Source organism: Scardinius erythrophthalmus (genome assembly GCF_964197995.2).
Source record: "Scardinius erythrophthalmus genome assembly, chromosome: 10".
Lineage (NCBI taxonomy): Eukaryota > Metazoa > Chordata > Actinopteri > Cypriniformes > Leuciscidae > Scardinius > Scardinius erythrophthalmus.
Window position 1 is genome coordinate 1,067,472 of NC_138230.1, and position 23,550 is coordinate 1,091,021.

The window sequence follows — 23,550 nt, forward strand, 5'->3', positions numbered from 1 at the left end:
CAATACCAGGCTTAGTAATGTTGTAGTTTTGATTTCTGTTTTAGTGTTTTCAGTGTTTCTGTTCTGTGATCTTGTTTTCCCCTGTCTTCTGTGATTTTGGTCTAGTCCTGTTTTTCCCCTGGTCTGTTTAATTAGTTCATCTGTGTCAGCTGTGTCTTGTTAATCATCCTGTTTGCCTGTGTATTTAACCCCAGTGTTTTTGCTCAGTGTTGGTTGGTTAATGTTTATGGTTAGGTTTGTTAATGTTAAGCTTTTGTCCAGTTTTGAGCACACGCTCCCTTTTTGTTTGTATCTGCTTTATGTTTGTTTATTGTTAAGGTTATCTTTGTCTGAGCACACGCTCCCCTTTTTGTTTGTATTTTGTAAATATTGAGAATTAAAACCTTGAAATCAATCTTCGTGTTCATCTCCTACTTCATCCACCCTGAACCCTAACAAGTACAACTCTGATGAACTTTTTTGGTCCACTTCATATGTTGACTAAATCTAACCAATCATTTAAAACTGCAGGGGATTCTTGCTTTCTCCAAAATGTTGTTATTGCTTTAAAAGCTGTAGTAATTCTCAGTAATATAACTAATCTTTATATAAGTATTTGTATTTTTAATTAGCTTAACTTAAATTTGATTTTAGGTTGATGTCACTTTTTAATCTCTTTTTTAGGGCTGTCAATCGATTAATTTTTTTAATCGCGATTAATCGCATATTGTCATGAGTTAACTCGCGATTAATCGCATTTAATCGCACAATTTTTTCATTGTTCTAAATGTACCTTAAATTAATACTTTTCAAGTTTATAATACTCTAATCAACGTGGGCATGGATAAATATAGATGCTTTATGCAAATGTATGTTTATTATTGAAACCATAGTCAATATAGAGCATAAGGAGGAGACATGTTTCAAAGGTCACAGATGTTTTTCAAAGAACTTGTTCATGTCTATTAGACACGTAAAAAGAACAACAAAAAAAATATTTGCCAGGTTACCATTACTTCTCTTTCTTTGCACTGAGCAATTTACTAACACAAACGTGTTTAGATTTTTGCATGACAGGGCAGCTCTTCTGAAAATACTAAATGTACATTTATTATTTATTAGCCTATTACATTGTAGTTTTTCTCTCTCTGTGCCCATTTTGATGAAGCTAAATTCTCAATAAAACTGTTTTCATTGGTATATTTTACTGTTTCTGTTGTCAAACAACGGAATGAATTTGAAATGGTGACTGAAACGCTACCCATTAAGACATAACCAGCTCTCCCTTCCAAGACGTTAATCTGCACAAAAATTCTGATAATCGAGCCGTCGTCTGGTGAAATCAAATTCACATAAGATAAAGACAATATCTGTGCTCTGATTTCGGCTATACTTGTAAAAATAGAGAAGCAACATTTTAACTTTAACTGAGTTAAAGCGCTGCTCCTACGCACGAGACGCAGAGAGAGCGAGCGAGCGAGCGAGCGAGAGAGAGGGGTGCGCGCGTGCTGAGAGAGCAGTAGCCTACCGGCGGTACCGGTAGATTCTCAGAAACTAAATAAGGTTTGGGCGCTTTGTTGAAGGGAAAAAATAGCTAAAGGGGTCTGCAATGTCGCTAAGTTAGCAACACTGTGTATCTCCATTTCTCCAACTAGGGGTTGGGCCACGGGTCAAACAGAAAATATGCGCTGCGTTAATCGCACGTTAAAAAAAATAGTGCCGTTAATATGATTTTGCGTTAACGCGTTATTAACGCGCTAACTTTGACAGCCCTACTCTTTTTACTTTAGACAGCGCCCATCTTTTGGCAAATGTCACACTTTGATTATTATAGTTATTTGAATTATTTTGATGCTCATAATGCAGCAGAATGACTTTGATAACACTACACATTATATAACTTCTTTCAGTATTTATTGCAATATATATTTATTTTTCTGATCAGCTGAATTCTGACCTGCATAAGCCTATATATTTATCTTCGTTTTGGCAACATTCATAGAGTAGCAATCACGCAATGTTCTTACTCCATAAAAAATCCTAATGAACAGAATTTAGTTTATCTAGATCTTTATGTTTTACAATGAGGTTTCATAAGTTAACATTAGTTAACATTAATAATGAACAGCACTACAGCATGTATTAATCTTTGTTAATGTTAATTTCAACATTTAATACATTATTACATAGTTGTAGGCTATTTGTTAATGCACTGCATGTGAAAATGAACAAACAAGCTGTATTTTTATTAACAATAACGTTAGATTACAGATTATACCCTACAGTAACACATATATTGCTCATGGTTAGTTCATGTTAGTCAATACATTAATAAATGAAACCTCAGTGTAAAGTATTACCAAAAAGTCTCTTGTATAGGATTCAATGTCCGCATTGCGTGTATTCTCACGTATTCTCACAGTCTTATACCTCAACAGTTTTACATCAAACTGCGACTTTCTTGACTTTAAAATGTGTCTTTTAAATTGACAAACATCATATGTGTAATTCAGGGCACAATTCAAACGAGATCAAAATATTTGTTGTCTCTCGAGTCTCGCCATTGACTACCATACAATATTTTCCCGAAATAAGGTCCCATGGTGTTCCACCGGAAGGGGAGGGACTTAGGCTCTCTTCACTTTCGAAATAAAACGAAAGAGGGTTAACACGTCTTGGAGAAGAACCTTTAACTGTCTTTTAACTTTAAGCAGACGATATAGACGATTTAGGCTATAGACGATAATTATCAAGGAACATAGGCTACACAACACCTGTTTGTCTGAAGACCGATTTTGCATCGACTTGGGATAGCGCGTGTTAAGAAGGGACAAGCGCGTGCACGCACATCCTTTTTTATTTATTTATTTATTTTTTTTTTTACAGAGATTATCCATAACACAAGGATTTAATTTAAAGAATGCTGAAGATTGTGTTTCTGCTGTCATGCTTGACAGTTGTCAATGCAGGTAAGTTCATTTAATGCTTTCCTATCCACCTTATTTTGCAACGCGGAAGTAAGTTATTTTCTATTAATGTGTGTGAGAATAGTAAAACTATTTGTGCTAATAACAAGTGTGGTTATAATTACGACAATAGGCCTACATATAATATGGCAACAAATACGGGGAGAGCGGGGCTCAAACTAACGTGGGTCTAGTTGTTACTTACACCCTTGTTCAGGGACTGCAGACATTTTGAGGGCAGGGGCTCAAGTGAAATAAAGGGCACTTCTTATAATTACGTATTTTTTTTTCTTTTTTTAAACAAAAAAAGTATGTATATTAACGCAACTCTGACTTCCTTTTTAAAAAATTAAAAAGTTAATTAATTTTATCTTCCTCAAACTCACGCAATTGTTTCATTTTCAAAAGATGTATACAAAATAATCCGTTCACACAGAAACCATGGTCTCCTTAGTATTCACTAGGTTTATAGAGCAGCAAAGGAAACCATTCAACAATGTGCATGTTTTGAAAACATTTTCTGTGCGCGCTCGTGTGTTGTGTGTGTGTATCACAGTTAGTTGGGGATTTTTATTTTATTTTATTTTTTTATCTTTATTAAATCATTGTGATACAAGAAATAAGAACATACAAAAAGAGTCATTAATACAGAGAGAAAAAAAAAAAAAAAAAAACAAGAGTAGACCCAGGGGGAGTTTCAAATAAATACATTAAAGATAGAGCATAACTGAATGGTTTTAGCAGCCTTCTTATTTTGTTAATCATGGATGGATTTGATTTGCATCCATAACAATTGCAAACTCTCTTGGGGTGCTTGGAATGCCAAAAGTGTGAAGGAATTCGGAATAATTCAGCAATAATCCATTATCATTTAATAGCTGGGATACTAGAATTATGTTATTATTGAACCAAGTTTTATAAAATAAGGATTTATTCTTAAATTTAATAAATTGATTATTCCAGATGATGCACCTATGTGGGGAGAAATTATGTTTGTAGATAAGTGACCATGCTAAAAGCATTTGTTTATGGAATTTAGATAAAGTTAAGGGTATTCTTTCTATTTTATATTCACATAAAAGTAAAAATTCTAGACCACCAATCTTCGAGAAAATATAATTCGGTATAAAATTCCATGTAGATGTGGGATTTTTTTTAGAAAATGCTTTATCCAATTTATTTTAAAAGTATAATTAAGGGTTGTAAAATCAAGAAAGTTTAGGCCACCACGATCAACAGTGTTCATAATAACAGATTTTTTCACATAATGCGTCTTGTTCTTCCAGATAAAATTGAAAAGTGAATTGTCAATGGAATTACAGAGCTTTTTGTTGACAAACAAGGGGATAGCTGCATATGTAAGACGGGATAAACCTTCTGCCTTTGCCAGCAATATTCGTCCATTCAAAGATAAATCCCTCTGCAGCCACTGATTTAGCTTTTTCTTTGTCTTATCACTAATCAAATTAAAGTTTACAGAGCATCTCTCCTCCTCATTTATCATTATAGTAATCCCTAGATAAGTGACCTTATCTTTGATTGGTATGCTACAGATCTGGGAGATGTTGCTTTCTTTAAGGGAAAACAGTTCACATTTCTTCAGATTTAAGCAGAGTCCAGAAGCTGCGGAAAATAATTCTATTGTTTTGATAGCGATTGGCACTTGGCTGGCATTTTTTAAAAATAATGTAGTATCATCTGCTAGTTGGGTGAGGATAACTTCTCTTTCTGCAATTGAAATTCCTTTTAAACCACTATTTTTAATATGGGTGGAAAGAAGTTGAGTACATAAAATGAGTAGGTAGGGGGAGGCAGGGCAGCCCTGTCGGATGCCTCTTTGCAGCTCAAATCTTGGGGATGTCCCATTTTTTAACTTGATAGAGCTATTGCCTTTGCAGTACAATGTTCTAACAGCTTTACAAAAAAAATCACCAAAACCAAATTTCTCAATAGTTTGAAATATAAAATTATGCTCTACTGTGTCAAAGGCTTTATAGAAGTCCAAGAAAAAGATAACACTATCATCAGGGCATAAAAATGAGTAATCAATTATATCTAATACAAGTCGAATGTTGTTTGAGATGTGTCTTTTTCTCATGAATCCTGATTGGACTTCATCAATAATAGGGGCTAAAACATTTTTTAAACGTTTAGCAATAATTGAGGCAAAAATCTTGTAGTCTGTGTTCAGCAATGAAATAGGTCGCCAATTATCTATAAACAGTGGATCCTTTTTGGGTTTGTGGATTAACGTAATTAAGCCTTGGGTTAGCGAAGGAGGTAGATAACCTTTTCCAACACTTTCTAATATTACTTCAAGTAGAAAAGGAGCTAAATCTTGTGTAAAAGCCTGATAAAACTCTGCAGAAAGGCCATCAACACCCGGAGATTTGTTAGTTTTACAATGTTCAGTTGCAAATGTAATTTCCTGCAAGGTTATATGGCCATCGCAGAGTTTCCTATCATCTTGAGAGATTGGAGTGACGATAAGAGAGTTCAAGAATGTAGTGGTTGATTGATGGCAATATTTGGACTTGTATAAATTTCTATAGAAGTCCGCACAGAAAACAGCTATGCTCTTTGAATCATCAGTCACAGGTGCTGGATTAAATTAAATTTCCCGTGATATCTTTCTAAGCCGAAAAAATAGGCAGAGTTCTGCTCCCCTTCTTCAATCCACCTTTTTCTTGACCTTATAAAGGCACTTTTTGCTTTGTTGGAGTAAATCTCATTTAGTTTAAGTTGTTCCGAAATTAAAGTTAGTCGTTCCTCTTCTAATATATCTGCAGGGTCCTTCTGGTACAAGGAAATTATTTTAGAGACCACTCTTTCTTCCTCCAATTTACGATTTTTGGATAAGATACTACCATAATTCCTCAAGTATTGGCAAGCTTTAAATTTCAAAAGTTCCCAATTGCTACCAAAAGCATCCTCGGACTTTGCTTTATTCCAAAATTTCTAAATTAGATTTTTTATTTTTGAATTAACCTCATCGTGTTGAAGAAGCGAACTGTTTAGTTTCCAGTAAGCATTCCTACATCTAGTGGAGGGGGCAGAGTGCAAAGGAATAAAGATGGAGACTGCATTATGATCTGTTAATGGGGTTGTGATGATATTAACTGATATTTTATCAATATTCAAATGATCAGAGACTAACCAATAGTCCAAATGTGAACGTCTGGTGGCACTTCTATTACTCCAAGTAAAATAATTTATGTTAGGATTGTTAAATCTCCATACATCTATCAAATTAAATTTTTGCATAAATAATGTTAAGTTATCATTTACTGCAGAGGAAACACGTGGAGGCCAACAGTCAATATTGTGGTCCAGAATCATGTTAAAATCCCCCTCATTACTATACCTGAATTTGGAAAGTTATTAAGGGTATTTTCTATATGCTTCTCTAATGTTTCAACCATTATGTCGTTCTCATGGTTAGAATTGTAGCCATACAGTATATATAACTATCAAAGTAAAATTATCAATGGTTAATACTTGAAAAATAAAATGGCCTGATGTTTCACTAACAGATAAAAGAATAGTCCCTGGAAAATTATATTTTAGAGTCGCAACACCAGCAGAATGTTCAGACCCATGAGCCTGCCACAGATCATTTCCCCATTGGGATCTCCATAATCTACCATCGTCCGGAACTGAGTGTGACTCTTGAATGAAACAGAATTTGTGCTGCTTGACAAACAAAAATAACGCCTTGAGCTTAACAATATCCCTTATCCCCCTGGCATTGAGAGTAATGATAGATAAAGACGTATTAACAACAATGGATAGAACAATGTAATAAGTAAAGTTAGGATGAAATTAGATTTTTAACCTTACTGAAAGGAGCTGCGCCAATTAACTTAAATAAAAGGTGCATAGCGAAACTTAGTGAAACAGTGAAAACTAAGGAGATACCTGGTTCAGTCGACAGCTTAACACATACCAGTTCTTAGCACTTAAAGGGCACCTATTATGCAAAATTCACTTTTACATGGTGTTTTAACATAAATGTGTGTTGGCAATGTGTGAGCAAAACCACCCTAGAATGATAAAAATCCACCCAGTAGTTTTTTTACTATCTCAATAAATCATAAGCACTGTCTCAGAACACCCTGTTCTGCTCTCACTGTGACATAGAAATGAGCTAATGCTGCGTTCTATTATTTATCCGTGTCGGAGTTCCGACTAGGAAGACAGACGTTGCCTAGCAACATGCACCAACACGCCCCCTTTCCTCGGATTTTGCCGCTCGGAAGTTTGGACAACCGTGAGGACCCCGAGCAAGAATTCCGATACGGAATCCAAGATGGCTGCGCCCTGTTACTTGTTTTCATTGTTTTTGTACCGCTTTGGTTGTTTAAAAATGACGTTGTTTAAATTTTAATCACTCGTCGTATTACTGCAATACCTTACTGCGTCCGTATCACTGCCTGTGGGTATGGGAATCGGTCTTGTTGTGAGTGCAATATTTAATGAAGCCTTGTTTCAAATGGGTGTTACTAACGTGGCTAGCGTTGCTAACAGAAGGTAAACTTATAAGCACATACTCATTTTGGAGCGCCTGGTACTCGACCAGTGCTACCATCCAACAGCTTTCCGGGTGGCGTCCATGTTTTTCTCCGACTCGGACGCACAAATCATACCAGAACGCTTGAAGTGTGGAAGTGACGTCATATCCGAGGTCCGAGTCGGTTCGTTGACAATAATAGAACGCAGCATTAGCCCCACCGACGTGATTTGATTGACATCTGGTTTTGGCATAGACCCCGCCCTCGGTGATCTGCATCCTCCATTGTTTCAACGACAGCCGGTAATGTCTCCTAAGAAGTGTAGGTGTTCTGTTGTGGGATGTAAGAATGGACATTCTAGTCTTCACTGACATCAGAGCCACTGAAAACGCAGCGGATGGATTTTATTTATGAAGAAAAGGCACCACTTAAACTTCCTAAATACGAGAATCATTTCTGACTGACTGTTTAGTGAACGAGGGTCAAAGTTAATCCTCAAGTGTGGATCGTTGCCTACTGTTCGCGATCCAACGTCACCTCCAGAAAAAGTAAGTGTATTTTATGATTTATGAGCAAATAGTCATTTCAATCGATGTCAGCCAGTTCAACAACAAATGCGTCTAAAGCTATTTATTGTCGTCGTCATCAGGATGTCTCAACAAACAACGTCAGACAGTTTTATGTCACGTAGGCATTTTTTTGCAGCATTTATAAATGTAAATAAATTAAGGTCTGCTCTATCTCCATAGACAGTAGGCTAAACGTCTATCTCCCTCCCCTTAAGAAATAAATAAATAAATCGTTTGTACTTAGCAAACGTTATTACAGTAGTGTGTGTGTGTGTGTGTGTGTGTGTGTGTTGCACATCCATAATGGCAAAGGGGACGCGACTAAAACTTTGTAAGTACATAAATGTATCAAATAACCATTCCGAGACGTTTAGTCCATTTTCATTCGTGTTTATTCTGTGCCGGACTCTCTTCCTCATCTGTGTCCAGCAGGGCGGGGATATGCAGCTCATTTACATTTAAAGTGGTAGACGCCAAAACAGCTCTTTTTAAAACAGGCCCCAAAAATGACATTTTCAAATGGTTATAATAAATTAACTGTGGCTTATTTTGTGCTGAAACTTTACAAATACATTCTGGGGACACCCAAGACCAATATTACATCTTGTAAAAAGGGGCATAATAGGTGCCCTTTAAGAGACATAAATTGCTAGTCTATTGAGCATTTGCAACCCGTATAAAGTAATAAAAAAATATAGTGTTTCTCAGAACAGATAGAAAAATATAAGCCTACACACAGAGAAAAAGCTATTAGGAAATAATAGCTTAACTCGGCTTAAGGCACATGTTGACAGGTTTGACGTTTACCACTTTCAAGTCTCTGGAAACAGTTCAGCCCCGTTAGCAAAGGCTCGAGCTCCCACGAAGTAAGCAGCTTTCCCTTGTTCACGCGCTTTAGCCACCAGTGGCCACAGTTGCATCCTTCGCTCTCTGACTGCTGGGGACAGGTCTTCGGCAAAACGTAGCTTGTTGTCTTGCAGGAAGGTGGACTTCTTTGCCGCCTTCCAGACAGCGTCGCGGTAAATACGAGCAGCAAACTGTAGAATTATCCCTCGAGGCTTGGTGGCACCTTTCTTTAGTTGGCCAAGACGGTGCACTGAGTCAATCACATCAGGGAGTTTGGCCTTGTGCTCCGGCAGGATGGACTGACAGATGTGTATAACCTCTTGGCGGACATTCTGGTCTTTGTTTTCAGCCAAACCGTAGAGTCGCAAGTTCCACCGTCGCAAATAGTTTTCCAGCTCAGTAATTCGTTGTTCCAGTAGGCTCGTCTTTTTCTCCGCCACGTTGACTCAGTAATCAATGTGTGTCACTTTACCTTTCACTTCACGAATCTCAGCGCAGGCAAAATCAACAGTCTTCTTTAGCCCCTCAATCTTCAGTGTATTGTTGGAAATCATTCTCTCCACACTCTTTTCCAGTCGATTCTCATGTTGAAAATGACTGAGATTCTCTGCACAATACCTTCACTGTCTAGATCCACGGAGCGCTGCGGCTTCATTTTTTTTTTGGTGCAGGAGGTTTGGAGGGCGTTGTGGAAGGAGTTATGGGGAGAGAGGGGAGATCTGGGTCCCCGAGGGAGATCACTGGGGCATCCGCCATACAGTAGTCGCGTAAGTTGTTCACAAGCGGATTGTCCGTCGGTACCTGCATGCTGCCGTAGTTGTGGTATGCTAGTTAACCGAGGTTTCCCCCACGTGGGTCGTTAAGAGGCAAGAAATATACACGATACAACTTTAACAAAAAGTTGACACTGTGCACTCAAATCTGCATTAATGAATCTCCAAAAAAATACTTAAATGCACTATGAATCACTAATATGCAAGTCTGAAGGTGAACAGCTCCGAAGCATACGTGCAGTCACACCGCCATCTTGGGTCGGCCTTACGCATCTGTCAGTTAGTTGAAGTTTAGCTACTTCCGCAAACAACAAGTGACGTCGTTGACCGTTGAGTAGCCTACTCTTCTGTGCATGCGGGTCATTTCAAGTTCACACAGGAGATCACAAAAGGCCGCATTGAAATACTATATGGCTCTCCCACGGAACAGAGCGGTCAGCAGGGGTAGCCTCTTTAAATAACAGGTTTAATGGAAATGTCTTGACCACACAATTTGACCTAGACGGTCACTTTATTTGCCAAGTTATTGAACACAATGACTCAACCTACTTAGTTTCTAATATTTATGGGTATAATACCAAGAAAATGTGAACCTTTTGTTTGTCAATTGAAAATATTTTTACAGGTTGGTTGTTTAGATTCCCAAATGCGTTTATATTGTTAGGAGGCGATTTTAACATTATTCTAGACGGTTCTATAGATAAAAGTCCACCCTCTCAGCATAACAGTTCAGACTCATACTTGACTGACTTTATAAGAAGATTTAAACTGATAGATATATGGAGAGAGAAGAATCCTAATAGCAGATTGTATACCTGGAGCAATATATCAGGCTGTAGGCAATCACGACTGGACTTTTGGCTTATTTCTGACAGTTTAAACAAGGATTATGTTGATTTTAGCATCTGCCCTACTCCCTTAACTGATCATAAAGCCATATGCATATCTCTTAATATCTCAGCTGGTTCTACACTTACCACACAATCAAGTTATTGGAAGCTCAACTGTTCTGCACTGCAAAATGAGGCAGTCCAATATAAGATTAAGGATATGATTTCACTTTATTGGTCTAAAGCAAACAAAGAAAACTGTTTTGGGCTCAACTGGGAACTGCTCAAATATGATATAGGAAAATATTTAAGAAAGTTTGGTGCTGAAACAGTCAAAGCCAGGAAATCGGAGGAGTTAAAGATTGTCTCTAATATAACAAAATGATCCTGCAGAGAATTTGACTCCCTAACAAAGGAGGGAAAAGAAGGGTTATCTTACTCACAAATCAAACTTGATGAAATGTATCGGCAAAAAGCAAAGGGTGCCTTTATCAGGTCTCGCTCTAAGTGGTTAGAAGAAGGTGAACAAAACTCTCGTTATTTCTTTAGTCTAGAGAAATATCGTTCCACCAACAACAGTATCAGTAAGTTAAATATTAAAGGCAGGGTAGGTAGGACTTTATAAAAACAAAAAATGCAAATTTGTTTAAACTTTCTATATATATCAATACATAATTAAAATGTAAGTACTCTGAAAAAAAGAGTATAAAAATCAAGTGACTCTAGACCGTTTAATCTGTATTAAACACAGCTCATTATTTCCATTCGGGACGAAACAAAGGATTGGCTTAGGCGACTGTCACTCTCTCGCAACCATGGCAACCACCCTTTTGCCACGGGATCTGCCCACTTGCGCGCGCACGTTTGATTTGAGGAATTCAAGAGGCACGGAACCTGGGAATAGCAAAACAATGGCAGAGAAAGAGCAATCAAATTTCACATTACCGGCATGCAGTTAGTGAAGGCAAACAAGGCAAAAAAAGAAGACAGTACAAGAAAAGGTAATGAACAAAAAGTCTTTGGATAAACAAAGAAATAAAACGCCTGTCAATATCATCGTGGCTTTCCAGCGACCACCCCGTCCTCAGCCTCTACTTCCTCGGACCCTAGTTGCACGCCACGGCGTCTTGCACGACCTCCTGCTTCGCCCTAAAATTATTTTTATTTTACAAAAGGGCATTTTACAAACCTACGTTTTGCGCATGTGCTCCTGCACGCACTTTTCCAGTCACAACACAGCAATCAAAGGAGGACGCGCTGAACACTGTAATGCTGTTCTCCAGAGGTGTGGACTCGAGTCATGTGACTTGGACTCGAGTCAGACTCGAGTCATGAATTTGATGACTTCAGACTCGACTCGACAAAATGTACAAAGACTTGCAACTCGACTTGGACTTTAACATCAATGACTCGTGACTTCACTTGGACTTGCGCCTTTTGACTCGAGAAGACTTGCTACTTCCCATGAAAACTGGGGAAAAAACGTTCACACGCCGCTCTGTTTTCTGCATCTGTGAAAAAATGCAGAGAGCACGCATGCTGCCTGCAGGACATCCAATCACTGTAGTCCCACGTTGTTTTGATTCGACAGCATCTAAGCAGGCACATTGCAAGACAACCAATGAAGCGCAACAAGCAACAACGCATGCTACGAATTTGAACGAATGCTAAGCACCTTATTGGATGTAGCCACACATCTATTTTCTCACGCACAGAAAAATCGCGAAGCAAAGAGGACACGGAGACCGACAGACTAGACAGAGCAGGTTAGTTATGATATAAAAAAATCTCTGCTCTCAGATTCTGTCACTTTTATTACGAAATTCAGACAATAAATACCGTTTTGGCGCTTGTAAATGTGACACGACAGATCCCTAGCGGCACGTGAACCGATCATCTCTAGCTGATAGTAAATAACGTTAAACACGAATGAACACTGTTGAAAGATACAGTACAACTTACCGAAATGTATATTTCTCATACATAATATCGACCCATCAATCAAAGGGGTCAATAAAACAGTTGGAGAACAATTATGTCACATAACATTTACCTCAGGAAAGCATTTAATGACCATAATATAGGCACGTTAGTTGGCTAGAAAAAAGAGCTATTGAGAGTATTTTGCTAAATATGTGTACTATTGCATGTTTATTATATTTTTACTTATATCATTAAATAAAGTTGTTATTATAATAAAAAAAAAACGCATTATATTTAATTTGTGTTATTTTTAACCTTAAATAATACTGCCAGCTGATAGGGCTCTCTGTATGTTTACAGCATTAGGTGAGATGTTTTTTGAGAAAAATTAATGCCTATCTTGTGTAGCCTACCTAATATTTATCCAATATTAAATCAAATCATAATAATTGAATTGAACTGAAATAATAAAAAAGCGTAGCTTACCAGAAATTGAACCATGTAAACATTGTAACATGTTGTCACTAAACCTAATAAAATTCAGTTTAGTTACTAAAATGTTTTGACAATCACAATACACTTATTGTGATGCAAAAATTACAATTATTAATAATTGCATCACAGTTGCACCCATCTCCCCCCCCTTCCTTCCTGTTCAGCAGAAGAAATAAATTCATGTGAATTTTTTGTGAAAATTAAATTTTCTGTTTTTTACTGTATTTCATTAATGTCATTGTATAAAAAGAGGTTTAAAAAATACAAATCTTACAGACATACAGTACCAGTCAAAAGTTTGGAAACATTATTATTTTTAATGTTTTTGAAAGAAGTCTCTTATGCTCATCAAGCCTGCAGTTAAAAAAAAAAAAAAAAAAAAAATGGTTCTCTTTTTTAATATATTTTAAAATGTTATTTATTTTTGTGATGCAAAGCTGAATTTTCATCAGCAAGTACTCCAGTCTTTGGTGTCTTATGATCCTTCAGAAATCATTCTAATATGATAATTTGATACTCAGTTATTATCAATGATGGAAACAGTTGTGCTGTTTAATATATTTTTTTGGAATACTTTTTTCAGGATTCATTGAGTAAAACGTTAACAGCATTTATTCATAAAAACAGCATTTATTCCAAATAAAAACATTTCTAACAATATAAATCGTTACCATCACCTTTTATCAATTTAACATATCCTTGTTGAATTAAAGTACTAATTTCTTAAAAAAAAATAGTTATTGTTCCCAAACTTTTGAACGGTAGTGTATATTGTTACAAAAGATTTCTATTCTAAATAAATACAGTTCTTTTTAACTTTTTATTCATCAATTAATCCTGAAAAAAGTATCTCAGGTTATAAAACAAATATTAAGCAGCACAACTGTTTCCAACATTGATCATAAATCAGCATATTAGAATGATTTCTGAAGGATCATAAGACACCAAAGACTGGAGTACTTGCTGATGAAAATTCAGCTTTGCATCACAAAAATAAATAACATTTTAAAGTATATTAAAAAAAGAGAACCATTATTCTAAATTGTAATAATATTTCATAATATTAAGTTGTTTTTTTTTTTTTTTTTTTTTTTTTTTTTTTACTGCAGGCTTGATGAGCATAAGAGACTTCTTTCAAAAACATTAAAAATAGTAATGTTTCCAAACTTTTGACTGGTACTGTACATGATTTGTATACATTTTATTTCTGTGGTAAGAGGACTTAAAATGACTCGAAACTAAAATGGTAGGACTTTGGATTCGACTTGAGACTTGTTGGCTTTGACTTTTGACTCGACTCGGGACTCGCCTCATCTTTGACTCGACTTGACTTGGGACTCGAGGGCAAAGACTTGAGACTTACTTGTGACTTGCAAAACAATGACTTTGTCCCACCTCTGCTGTTCTCTTCCTTCATTACTCGTACTGAGAAGGTTTGAGTTGCAGAGGAATTTGTGAGTGTTTCAGCTGTTCAACCACATCAAAGTTTCGTAATTAGTAAGTCCGTGCTTTTTCTCTTTTTGTTCTTATGTGCTGAAGGGCTGCTGTGCCTTGGTGAAACGGTGTTTGTACGTGAAGAGCTCTTTTCCAAAACGCCATAAACCTAAAAAGCTTCCTCAAAGATCCAGCAAAAGTAATGATTATGAATGTGTAAAATATTGCAATAAGACATTTTAATTGTTTATTAATTTCTGTGTCGGCTGCAAAGATGAAGTTGACGATATTTGACTCGCGATCTTCGCAGTAGGCTAGTGAACGCATGCACCGGAGAAATGCACATTTATTAGACATAGTTTTATTTTGTTTTGGATGGTTTTGTTTAGAACCAGCTTTCTGTAAATATATTCCACATTTTTTAGGCCTGTGAGGCGAGGCTACGGTTCGGTTCACGATGATATAATCTCCAGTTCAAGCACCTTATGTTGTGATTGATAGACTATATTTATTTTTATGTATGTAATCCAGAAAATTGGTTAATTAAAAAAATATTAAAGTTAAGATACAATTAATACAAAACGAAATTCGTTTTAAAGAAAGGCTTTGTGCTTTCTGTTTTGAGGTCTCTGTTAAAGTTTGAAAGTCTTAGTGCAGCTTTCAGAGCACTCGCGTCCATAATGGAGAACTGTCAAGTAATATTGTTTTTTCCTCATAAATGCAAACACGAAAAATAAAAGACAAAAGACGTTTTTAAAAAGACAAACCATACATTTTTGAAAAAAAAACAATTATGGATTTATAGCGTTTTGGGGGAAAATGGATGGATTTATACCATTTTGAAAATGTTTTTTTTTTTACTTTGAATTGATCATCAACAATATTGTTGTTTGATTTAATAATCACTGTTGCAAGAAGTGCCTAGTTAAGTTTTGTAAGTGGAAAAAGTAGGGGCTGCCACAGATTCTGTTTAGTTAGCTCCTTTATTGTTTTTTTCTATAGCCTACAATAATATAGGTCAAATGCAGCAAGTCAAAAGACCAACTGGACCTTCTTTGCCAGTTTGCTCACATTTCTTTGAAGGATGGCAAAAATATCGCCTGAATATCGATATCTAGATATTGGAAAAAAATATCGAGATATTCATTTTTGTCAATATCTCCCACCCCTATGCAGAACACCATATATGTTATGAATCTTACACGAAATTCATCTTCATCACAATGTAACTGATGGTAATGTAAAAAAGTGTATCAATGCAACCTGTTTTTAGTTTATATAACTAGCTCGTTAGCGAATCAAAAAATATATACCGGTATTTTAAATTTAAACTTTACCAATATCAATATGTTAGGTTGATAGTGAGTACTAAAATACATCTTATTTGTTTATATTCATAAGCAATTAGCATTAGATTTTTTTTATTACATGTGATTCTGACATGATGTCACTACATGCACTGTGCTCCTTCCTCTCTGCTTGTCTCAGGTAAATAATGCTCTTCAGCTCAGCGGTTGGAGTCGCGCGTTCATGTGTTTTGGGGGCGTGGCTTTGAAAGGAGCCCAGAAGGGAGGGGGTGGAGTGAATGGAAATAATGAGCTGTCTTTAAAACAGTCGTGAGAGGTCTACAGACACTCGATTTTTATACTTTCTTTTTCAGAGTACTTACATTTTAATTATGTATTGATGTATAAATAAAGTTTAAACAAATTTGGAAAATAATTTTTTTAGACAAATCCTACCTACCCTACCTTTAATGGAGCTATCACTGAAGATCATTGTAAAATATCAGAGAAAGATTTCAAGTTGTTTTGGAAGGATGTTCTTTTTGGCCTTTATGACCTCAACAGAACTAAGACTAGGCCTAATGAAACTTTCATTATTAATCTTATTATTCTCTTAGCAAAGTTTTACATTCATAAATGTAAGTTTGCGCATTCCAAAACATCTTTTATTGCTTTTAACATTGAGGTCAAGTAATATGTCAACACGATTAAGTATTCTCTTAATCAAAAGGCAACAAAAACTGTGAAGGTGTGTAAACAATTTGATATATTTTTGTAAATCCGTACTTCCCCTGGCAAAATGTGATGATGTGAGTCTTTTGTTTATGTTTTGTTTATGTTAAAATACTTGCAATGTTGGAAACCGCACAATATGTTATTTTTATAATGGAGTGAAACGCTCATGTAAACTGTGCAATTGTTGAATAAAAAAAAAAACAAGTCGCATTTAATTGGAAATGTGAACGGCCTTGCAAAAAAATCTAATTTTTTCACAAAATCTGAATTGAGCATTAAGCCCTGCAGTGTGAACGCAGCCTTAGAGGCTTTTTCATCTGAACTCTTCATATTTAGAATAACCTAAATAACTGCATCAAGCAGAGGGGTGTGTTTTACTAATAATTTTTTTATTTTTGCACAAGGCACTACATCGTTTTAATTATTATGGTGTTATCAGAATACATAACACTTTAAAATTAAACTTACCAAAATAATTGAGTAAAAATTCAATAAAAGCCCATTTCATGTATGTATTTGTGGTTGTATGGAATACTATTTTATAAAGGTTTAGAGGAAATAAAAAAGTTAAATTACTCATGAATAAAAAGTTAATTTATAAATATTGTTATTTTTAATGTTTAATGTTAACTTATTTCTACTCAGTTTTATTTATTAATGTATCAGATGCAGTTACTCAGATTTACGACATTTTTTAGAGTGTATCCTCCATCTGTTTGCATCTGTAGATTTCTTCTAAATTCACCAGTTTATATTTCTAAATTTCAGGGGGAAAGACTCTTGATGTAAGTCATTAACTGGGGACGTTCTGTATGCAAATAGGCGTCAACTAGTTAAACTGCGCAAATTTGCATCTAATTGACAGGGCAATGCAGGTAAATAGGATAAACCAGAGCCGTTCATATTTTACGGCTCTGGGATAAACAAAATAACTAAAGCATATCACCTGGTGGTGATATATGCTTATTTTATTAACTTATTTTGTTACATGGCTTGGCTGAATTCCAATGTAGAATTCGGTCTGTTATTTCTTGATAACAGACCGCTGTGCGGAGTATAACAGACCGTTGCCATGATAAACAGAGCGTTGCTATGGACTCACAGGATTCTAACCGTAGAGACAGAGCGCACTATTTTCTTTAGCGGAAGCAATACAATCGGGTTTAACAATCGGGGGGAGAGAGAGAGGGAGCGCTTCAGAACTCCTGACCTGATATTTAGATATACTATTCTTCAATACATATATTTGTTTGACAGGAAAGCTGTGCGCAAACAGAAATATATATTAATTTTCAAAAATAAAAAAAAGCACCCCAGAAAAAACGATAAAACACGGCTATGAGCGCTTCACCCAATGGTTCTATGTATCACTACAACACCCCTAGCAACCACTCTTAGTAACTTAAACACATGTGCGATCTCATTGATATTGTCCATTGAAGCTATAGGGATGTCCCGCGTGACGTCACGCCATTTGGAGCAGCCATCTTGACGGAATAGAAAATGCTAAACCGCTGGTGATAATACAGCTCGTCGCGAAATATTCATCTATTCTTCTATCATGCCCGAGCGATGCTGTGATAACGATAGTGATGGCCAGATCGAGGCCTCGTGAAACAATGAAACAGTTGAAGCAAATGTGCCATATTGTGTCGAGGCTTCGAATCAATCTGACACCCGTCTCAACGGTGACACCTAGTGGTCACTTGCAGGTGTTGATCTGAAACAACCTTGACGAGCCATTAAAAATGTGTTGTTTTTTTATTATTGTATTTTTCTATTATGTGAAGCTTGCAACCTGTAGGCTCCTCACTGTGCATAATGTTATTTTGGTCCTGCAAAATGAATACTAATAAAAGAAATCAAGACACAATGTCTCACTTTTTTAGAGATTTTTATTCAAAAATAATAATTTCTCTGCTGTGAAGGACTTAGTCTAGGCCTACTTCTTTTTTACAGATAATTTCTCCAGCCTTTGAAAAAATCCTCTCACAAGGGACACTTGTTGCTGGCATACAAAGATATTTGAAGTCATTGCGGCCGGTTCCGAGTTCGTTCTTCCAAGGAAGCTTGGCAAGACTGGTCTCCACGAGAACACAAGTCCGTTCTCTGCGTTCTTGGAATTGAGAAACAGCCGTGAAACACTTCAAGGCTTCGTTTGGTCATAGTCACGTGACATGGGTGTTTCGATTCACGCTTGGATCAGTGTTTCGACACATCTGCGCTTCGGGATCTCGCAAAGCTTCGGAACAACTGTTTCGCGTCAGCCATCCTTAGATAACGATAGCCTGCTAAGCTTGTGTATGCTTTTAATGAAGCTCCGGTGTAGCGTGATGGGAAGTGAATAAGGTAACTTAGCTGTAGGCCTATGTCACTGAACTCAATGTCAGGAAGTTTTTCTACACATTTAATGTCTGTAAAAAAGAACTTGTGGTGCTTCAAATGGATCTGATTACTAATTCCTTTATCTTACTCTTGTATATTACTTTTTGTGATGACATGACGTGAAGAGTTAGCTGACAGCCGCTGTGCTAATAATAGATAGTGGTCAGTGTTCGTCTAAACCAGTGACCGTGACGCTGAAGTGTGTGAGAACAAATGAATTACATCAGTGTGAACCACAAACATTTATTTTTTTTAATTAAATATTAAATTTTAATCATTATGTGTCATTTTTCAATGTCAATCTTTTAACTATTTACATGTTTATGCCCAAAATGCTATAATATTGACTGTCATTCTCCTCTACCCTGTGTACATTATTGATTAAATAGCCTAACGTTAGCCTATTTGACATCGTTATAGGCACGATCAAGTAACGGCTGAGGGGTTACTCTGCTTCGCGTCGTGCCTAACATCGCCCTTCAGCCGTTACTTATTCACAATACAGCACAGCCTCTCGTACCTTATTGCTTACATATAGCATGGTGTTAATAGTTGCCATATTAACACTATATAGAGAAAAAAATCACTGAACATTTATTAAACCATAGCAAAAGTAAATTTCTGACTTATGTTAATTTTTCATGTCTATTTTTGGTTTATTTTAAACTATAATTACACGGACGAGGCGTTTATACTTGACGCGATCGCGGCTCGCCTTTGTAGCCTACTATTCTTTGAAACGATATGGGGCGACTCAAGTAATTATCCTCTAAACCAGGGCTATTCAATTACAAATTCAATTGGGCCAGATTTTCAAACCAAGAAGGTTAGCTGGGCCAGTTATTTCAGCGGCGAAATAAACTTGTAATAACACATTTAAAAAACCAACACAAACAAATGTATTGAATACATGTAAGGTTTATTCAATGTTTCTCTTTTAACTTTGGTCAGTTTGCACATCAAAAGGTGCATAAAATACAATAAAAGAGCTTACTGAACAGAATTTGAGGTAGCCCCTAATTTTTCCACTTACAAAATAATAAAAAAAACTGACCTAAGTACCTCTTGCCTAGGCCTACCTAGGCTACATATCTGACCTATCTGATCACAAAGTGCAAAAAAAAAAAAATATATATACTGCACAGTAGTAGATAAGCAATAACATTAAGTTTCCTTTTGAAACAAAATAAACATCTTGCTCACATTTTACCCAGGAACATCTCAAAGTGCATAAAATAAAAAGTGCACAGTATTCACAACTAGGCTATAACTAACACGTGAATACAAGGTGGACTACTGCACATATTGCACATACTGAGGGAACACATTTTAAATCACCACATTTGTGATTAGGCATGCCTTTGTTACACATCCAACATTATATTAATGCAGGCAACAGTTACCCAGCTAATTTAGTGGGAGAAGTGACATTTTTTGTTTTGAACGAGAGCAGTGACTTTAGGCTCGTAAGTTGTCAATGCAATCCGAAGGCATTGGTGGAGAGTACGATCAGTCAGGGAGCAACGAGAGTTGCTTTTTATGGAGTTCATGTGTGAAAAACTTGACTCACATGTGTAAGTTGATCCAAACATACTGAGCATGACGATCGCTACTTTCTTAATGTTAGGGAACTGATGTACGTTGACATTAGTCCAAAACACTGTAGGCCCGTTAGTGCAAAGCTCCTGTGCCATGGTTACAGATGACCGCATGTCAACAAGTTCGAGTGTGAATTTCCCCTCGTCAATGGAAGGAACCACTTGCTTTGCTCTGGCGGATAAGTCCCCTTCTATTGCAACAGTGAACGGGTCTCTGACAAAAACTGCCACCTCTGTGGGCAGAACAAGTCCATCCAATCGACCAGCAAAGTTAATTTTCAAACGCGCAATGAAATCTGTCATCACATCCGTGATTTGTGCGGGGGATGAGATGCATTTGCTGAGTGTCGGAAATTGCAGCATTCGGCCTGTGCTCAAATCAGTTGCGAAAATGTCCAGTTTAACTGGGAATGCGCGCATCTGTTCCACAAGGTCGATTACAGTTTTGTCTCTGCCTTGTAGTGCCAAATTGAGATCATTCAGGTGTTTGAATATGTCGCTCAGAAAGCAGGCATCTGCCATGAAGTTGTTGTCCAGTATGCGACTCAAGTGCGTTTCTGCCTTTTTTTTGCTTGCTGCTGCGGAGGAAACTTTTGATCTCTTCTCTGAGACCACAGAAACGCTCCAGTGCTTTGCCTTTGGACAGCCACCTCACGTCATTATGCAAAAGCAGGTCGTGGTGCTCAGCAGACATTTCTGACAGCAGCATGCGGAACAAGCGGTGTTGGAGGCTTGATGTGGAGCGAATAAAATTAATTGTAGCCATCACGTTGTCCATGGTCGTTTTGAACGCCCCGCTTAGTTTTGCGCACAACACCGCCTGATGCACAATGCAGTGTAAGGAGATCAACTGAGGTGCAACAGCGGACCAACGTGCTGCCAAACCATTCACTTTCCCTGTCATGGATGGAGCCCCATCTGTCACAAGCATGCACACACGCGTCATATCCAGACCATTGTCTTTAAAAAAAGCGGAAATTTTCCCAAAGACTATATCGCCCGTTGTGTGTCCTTCTAACGGCAGTAGGCAGAGCAGCTCCTCTCTGAAGCATTTGCTGTCAAAAAAACGGACATATATGCACAACTGAGCAGTATCAGTTTTGTCTGTGGACTCATCTACTGCTATAGACATAGTATCAGCTTTCACCAGGTCTCCTAACAGCATTTCATACACATCTGCAGCAAGAATTTCAACCCTACGAATGTTGGAAGTATCTGACAGGGGTACGTTTTTTATAGCAGATGCCACGCTCGATTTAATTTTATCGTCATTTATCACCTCATCCACGACGGCCAGCATACAATCCTTCACTGTTTCAGAGTCTGTGAATGGCCTTTTCTTTTTTGCCAATATCCAGGAAACACGAAGAGTTGCTGCGGTAGCTCTCTCTTGGGCTGTGAATGACCGCACCATGGTAGTACTGCTCCGGTTGTAAGATGCAATCAAACTCTGCACTTTTGCTGCCCTCTCTTGAGATCCCTCGGGAAAATTGGTGCGGAAAGTCTGGTGTTTCTCAACGTGGTGCCTCCGCACATTGTAATCTTTAAATACTGCGACGCACTCATTACAAATTAAACACATCGGTTTGGCGTTTGGATGTGGCGGTAAAATAAACAAGTATTTGTCAGTCCAGACAGAGTTAAACCGACGGTTTTCATTTGCAATTTTACGTTTCAGTGTTGAGAAAGACATATTGATAGTAATCTAGGCTTCTAAAGTTACCGGCGCGCGCTCTGCATTGTTTGCATGGTTGCTAGGCTACGTGGTCTGTACTACTGTATGAGTTTACGTAGAGATGTGTGTTTTTGGCGGGACCATGGGCTGGGCCATTTGGAGGTTGCTTCCGGGCCGCATGTGGCCCGCGGGCCGCCAATTGAATAGCCCTGCTCTAAACCATCAGGAATCAGCGGTTAGAAGAAGCTATGTTGGCGATTATAACCTTGTTTTATACAGTCTGTGCGTTTACCTAGATTGTTTAAAACCGTTCCCTCACACACACCCATAGAGTGTACGTAGATTAACTGTGTGATTTAGTCAGTTTATATCATTTAATATAGTTAATCTAATATAATATCACACAAAGAGTGCATTTTTTCTCCAGATATTAACATGATAATAAATGTGATTTAATAAAGTGATAAGTGAAAAGTTTACTTTTAGACACCATATTGCCTGTTTTAAAGGAACACTTCAACTTTTTGGGACTTATTCACCTTATACCCCAGAGTTCGATAAGTCCATACCTTTTTCATCTCAGTGTGTGCCGGTTCATTCACTGTTTATTCGCGATCGTTGTGAAGAAAAAGAATAGCATCCACTGTTGAAGGCTTCAGGCTCGGAAATCAAATCAAAACTCTTTCAAAATGCAGCTTTTCCTGAAGTATTGGGAACTTTTAGTGACTCCTTACGCTCCAACTTCTCCCATGATCTGCATGGTCAACTGTCAACTAATGCATGTGCGTCGCGTTACTCGCGTGATCGCATGTTGCGTTGCATAATTATAATATTAGCCTATCAATATAACAATATTCCATACAGTAGCCTGCGCTCTGCACATATATTATGGGCACGATAAAAGGAGAAAAGCAGAATGAGCCCGAGTCCGACCAAAGCCCAATCTGTAAAAAATTTTTTACAAAAATAAATAAAAAATTGACCCGACTGCTCCCAATAAGTGACAACATAACGCCAATATTTTCCTATTTACATGTTGTGATTTGTATAGTCACAGCGTGTACAAATAACATGGTCACATGAAGCACTGCTAACTTGGGCGGAGTGATTTGCTCGCAGCGCCTGAGAAGCCCCGTGGTGAGGAGCAGAGTTCGCTCAGAGTTGGAGTAAATGAGTGATCACTGTTACGCAGAAGTAGCAGTGCTTCGTCTTCTGAGAATATAGTTCCCAGTATGTATACGGTTAAAAGATGGCTGTGTCTCATGTAGGGTTGCAAAGGGGCGGAAAGTTTCCGGTAAATTTCCATGGGAAGTTAAGCTGGGGAATTTAGGAAATATTCATTACCACGGCAACCGCTCTGCACTGTGAAAGTAACTGTAAACACATAAGAGACGGATAGATACATTATTTAAGGTTATTTCTATTCTATAGAATTTTGATATATGAACGTGTCAAGTAAGCCCGGTTGCGAGCATGTGCGTCTCTCTAAACTTTCAGTGTGCTGCACTGCTCTATTTGCACATCTATTTTCCATATCTATACTGC

General features: G+C 37.3%; 1 protein-coding gene across 1 annotated transcript in view; it reads left to right on the forward strand.

Annotated features, from left to right (window-relative positions):
- Window positions 1–2,609: 2,609 nt before the first annotated feature.
- The window catches only part of LOC308696881 (class I histocompatibility antigen, F10 alpha chain-like), a 32,468-nt gene continuing 11,527 nt past the window's right edge, over window positions 2,610–23,550 (forward strand). The window contains exon 1 of the mRNA XM_081375813.1: window positions 2,610–2,948. Coding sequence (XP_081231939.1) covers window positions 2,900–2,948 — 49 coding nt within the window. The 5' untranslated portion in view covers window positions 2,610–2,899. The remainder of the gene's footprint in view (window positions 2,949–23,550) is intronic.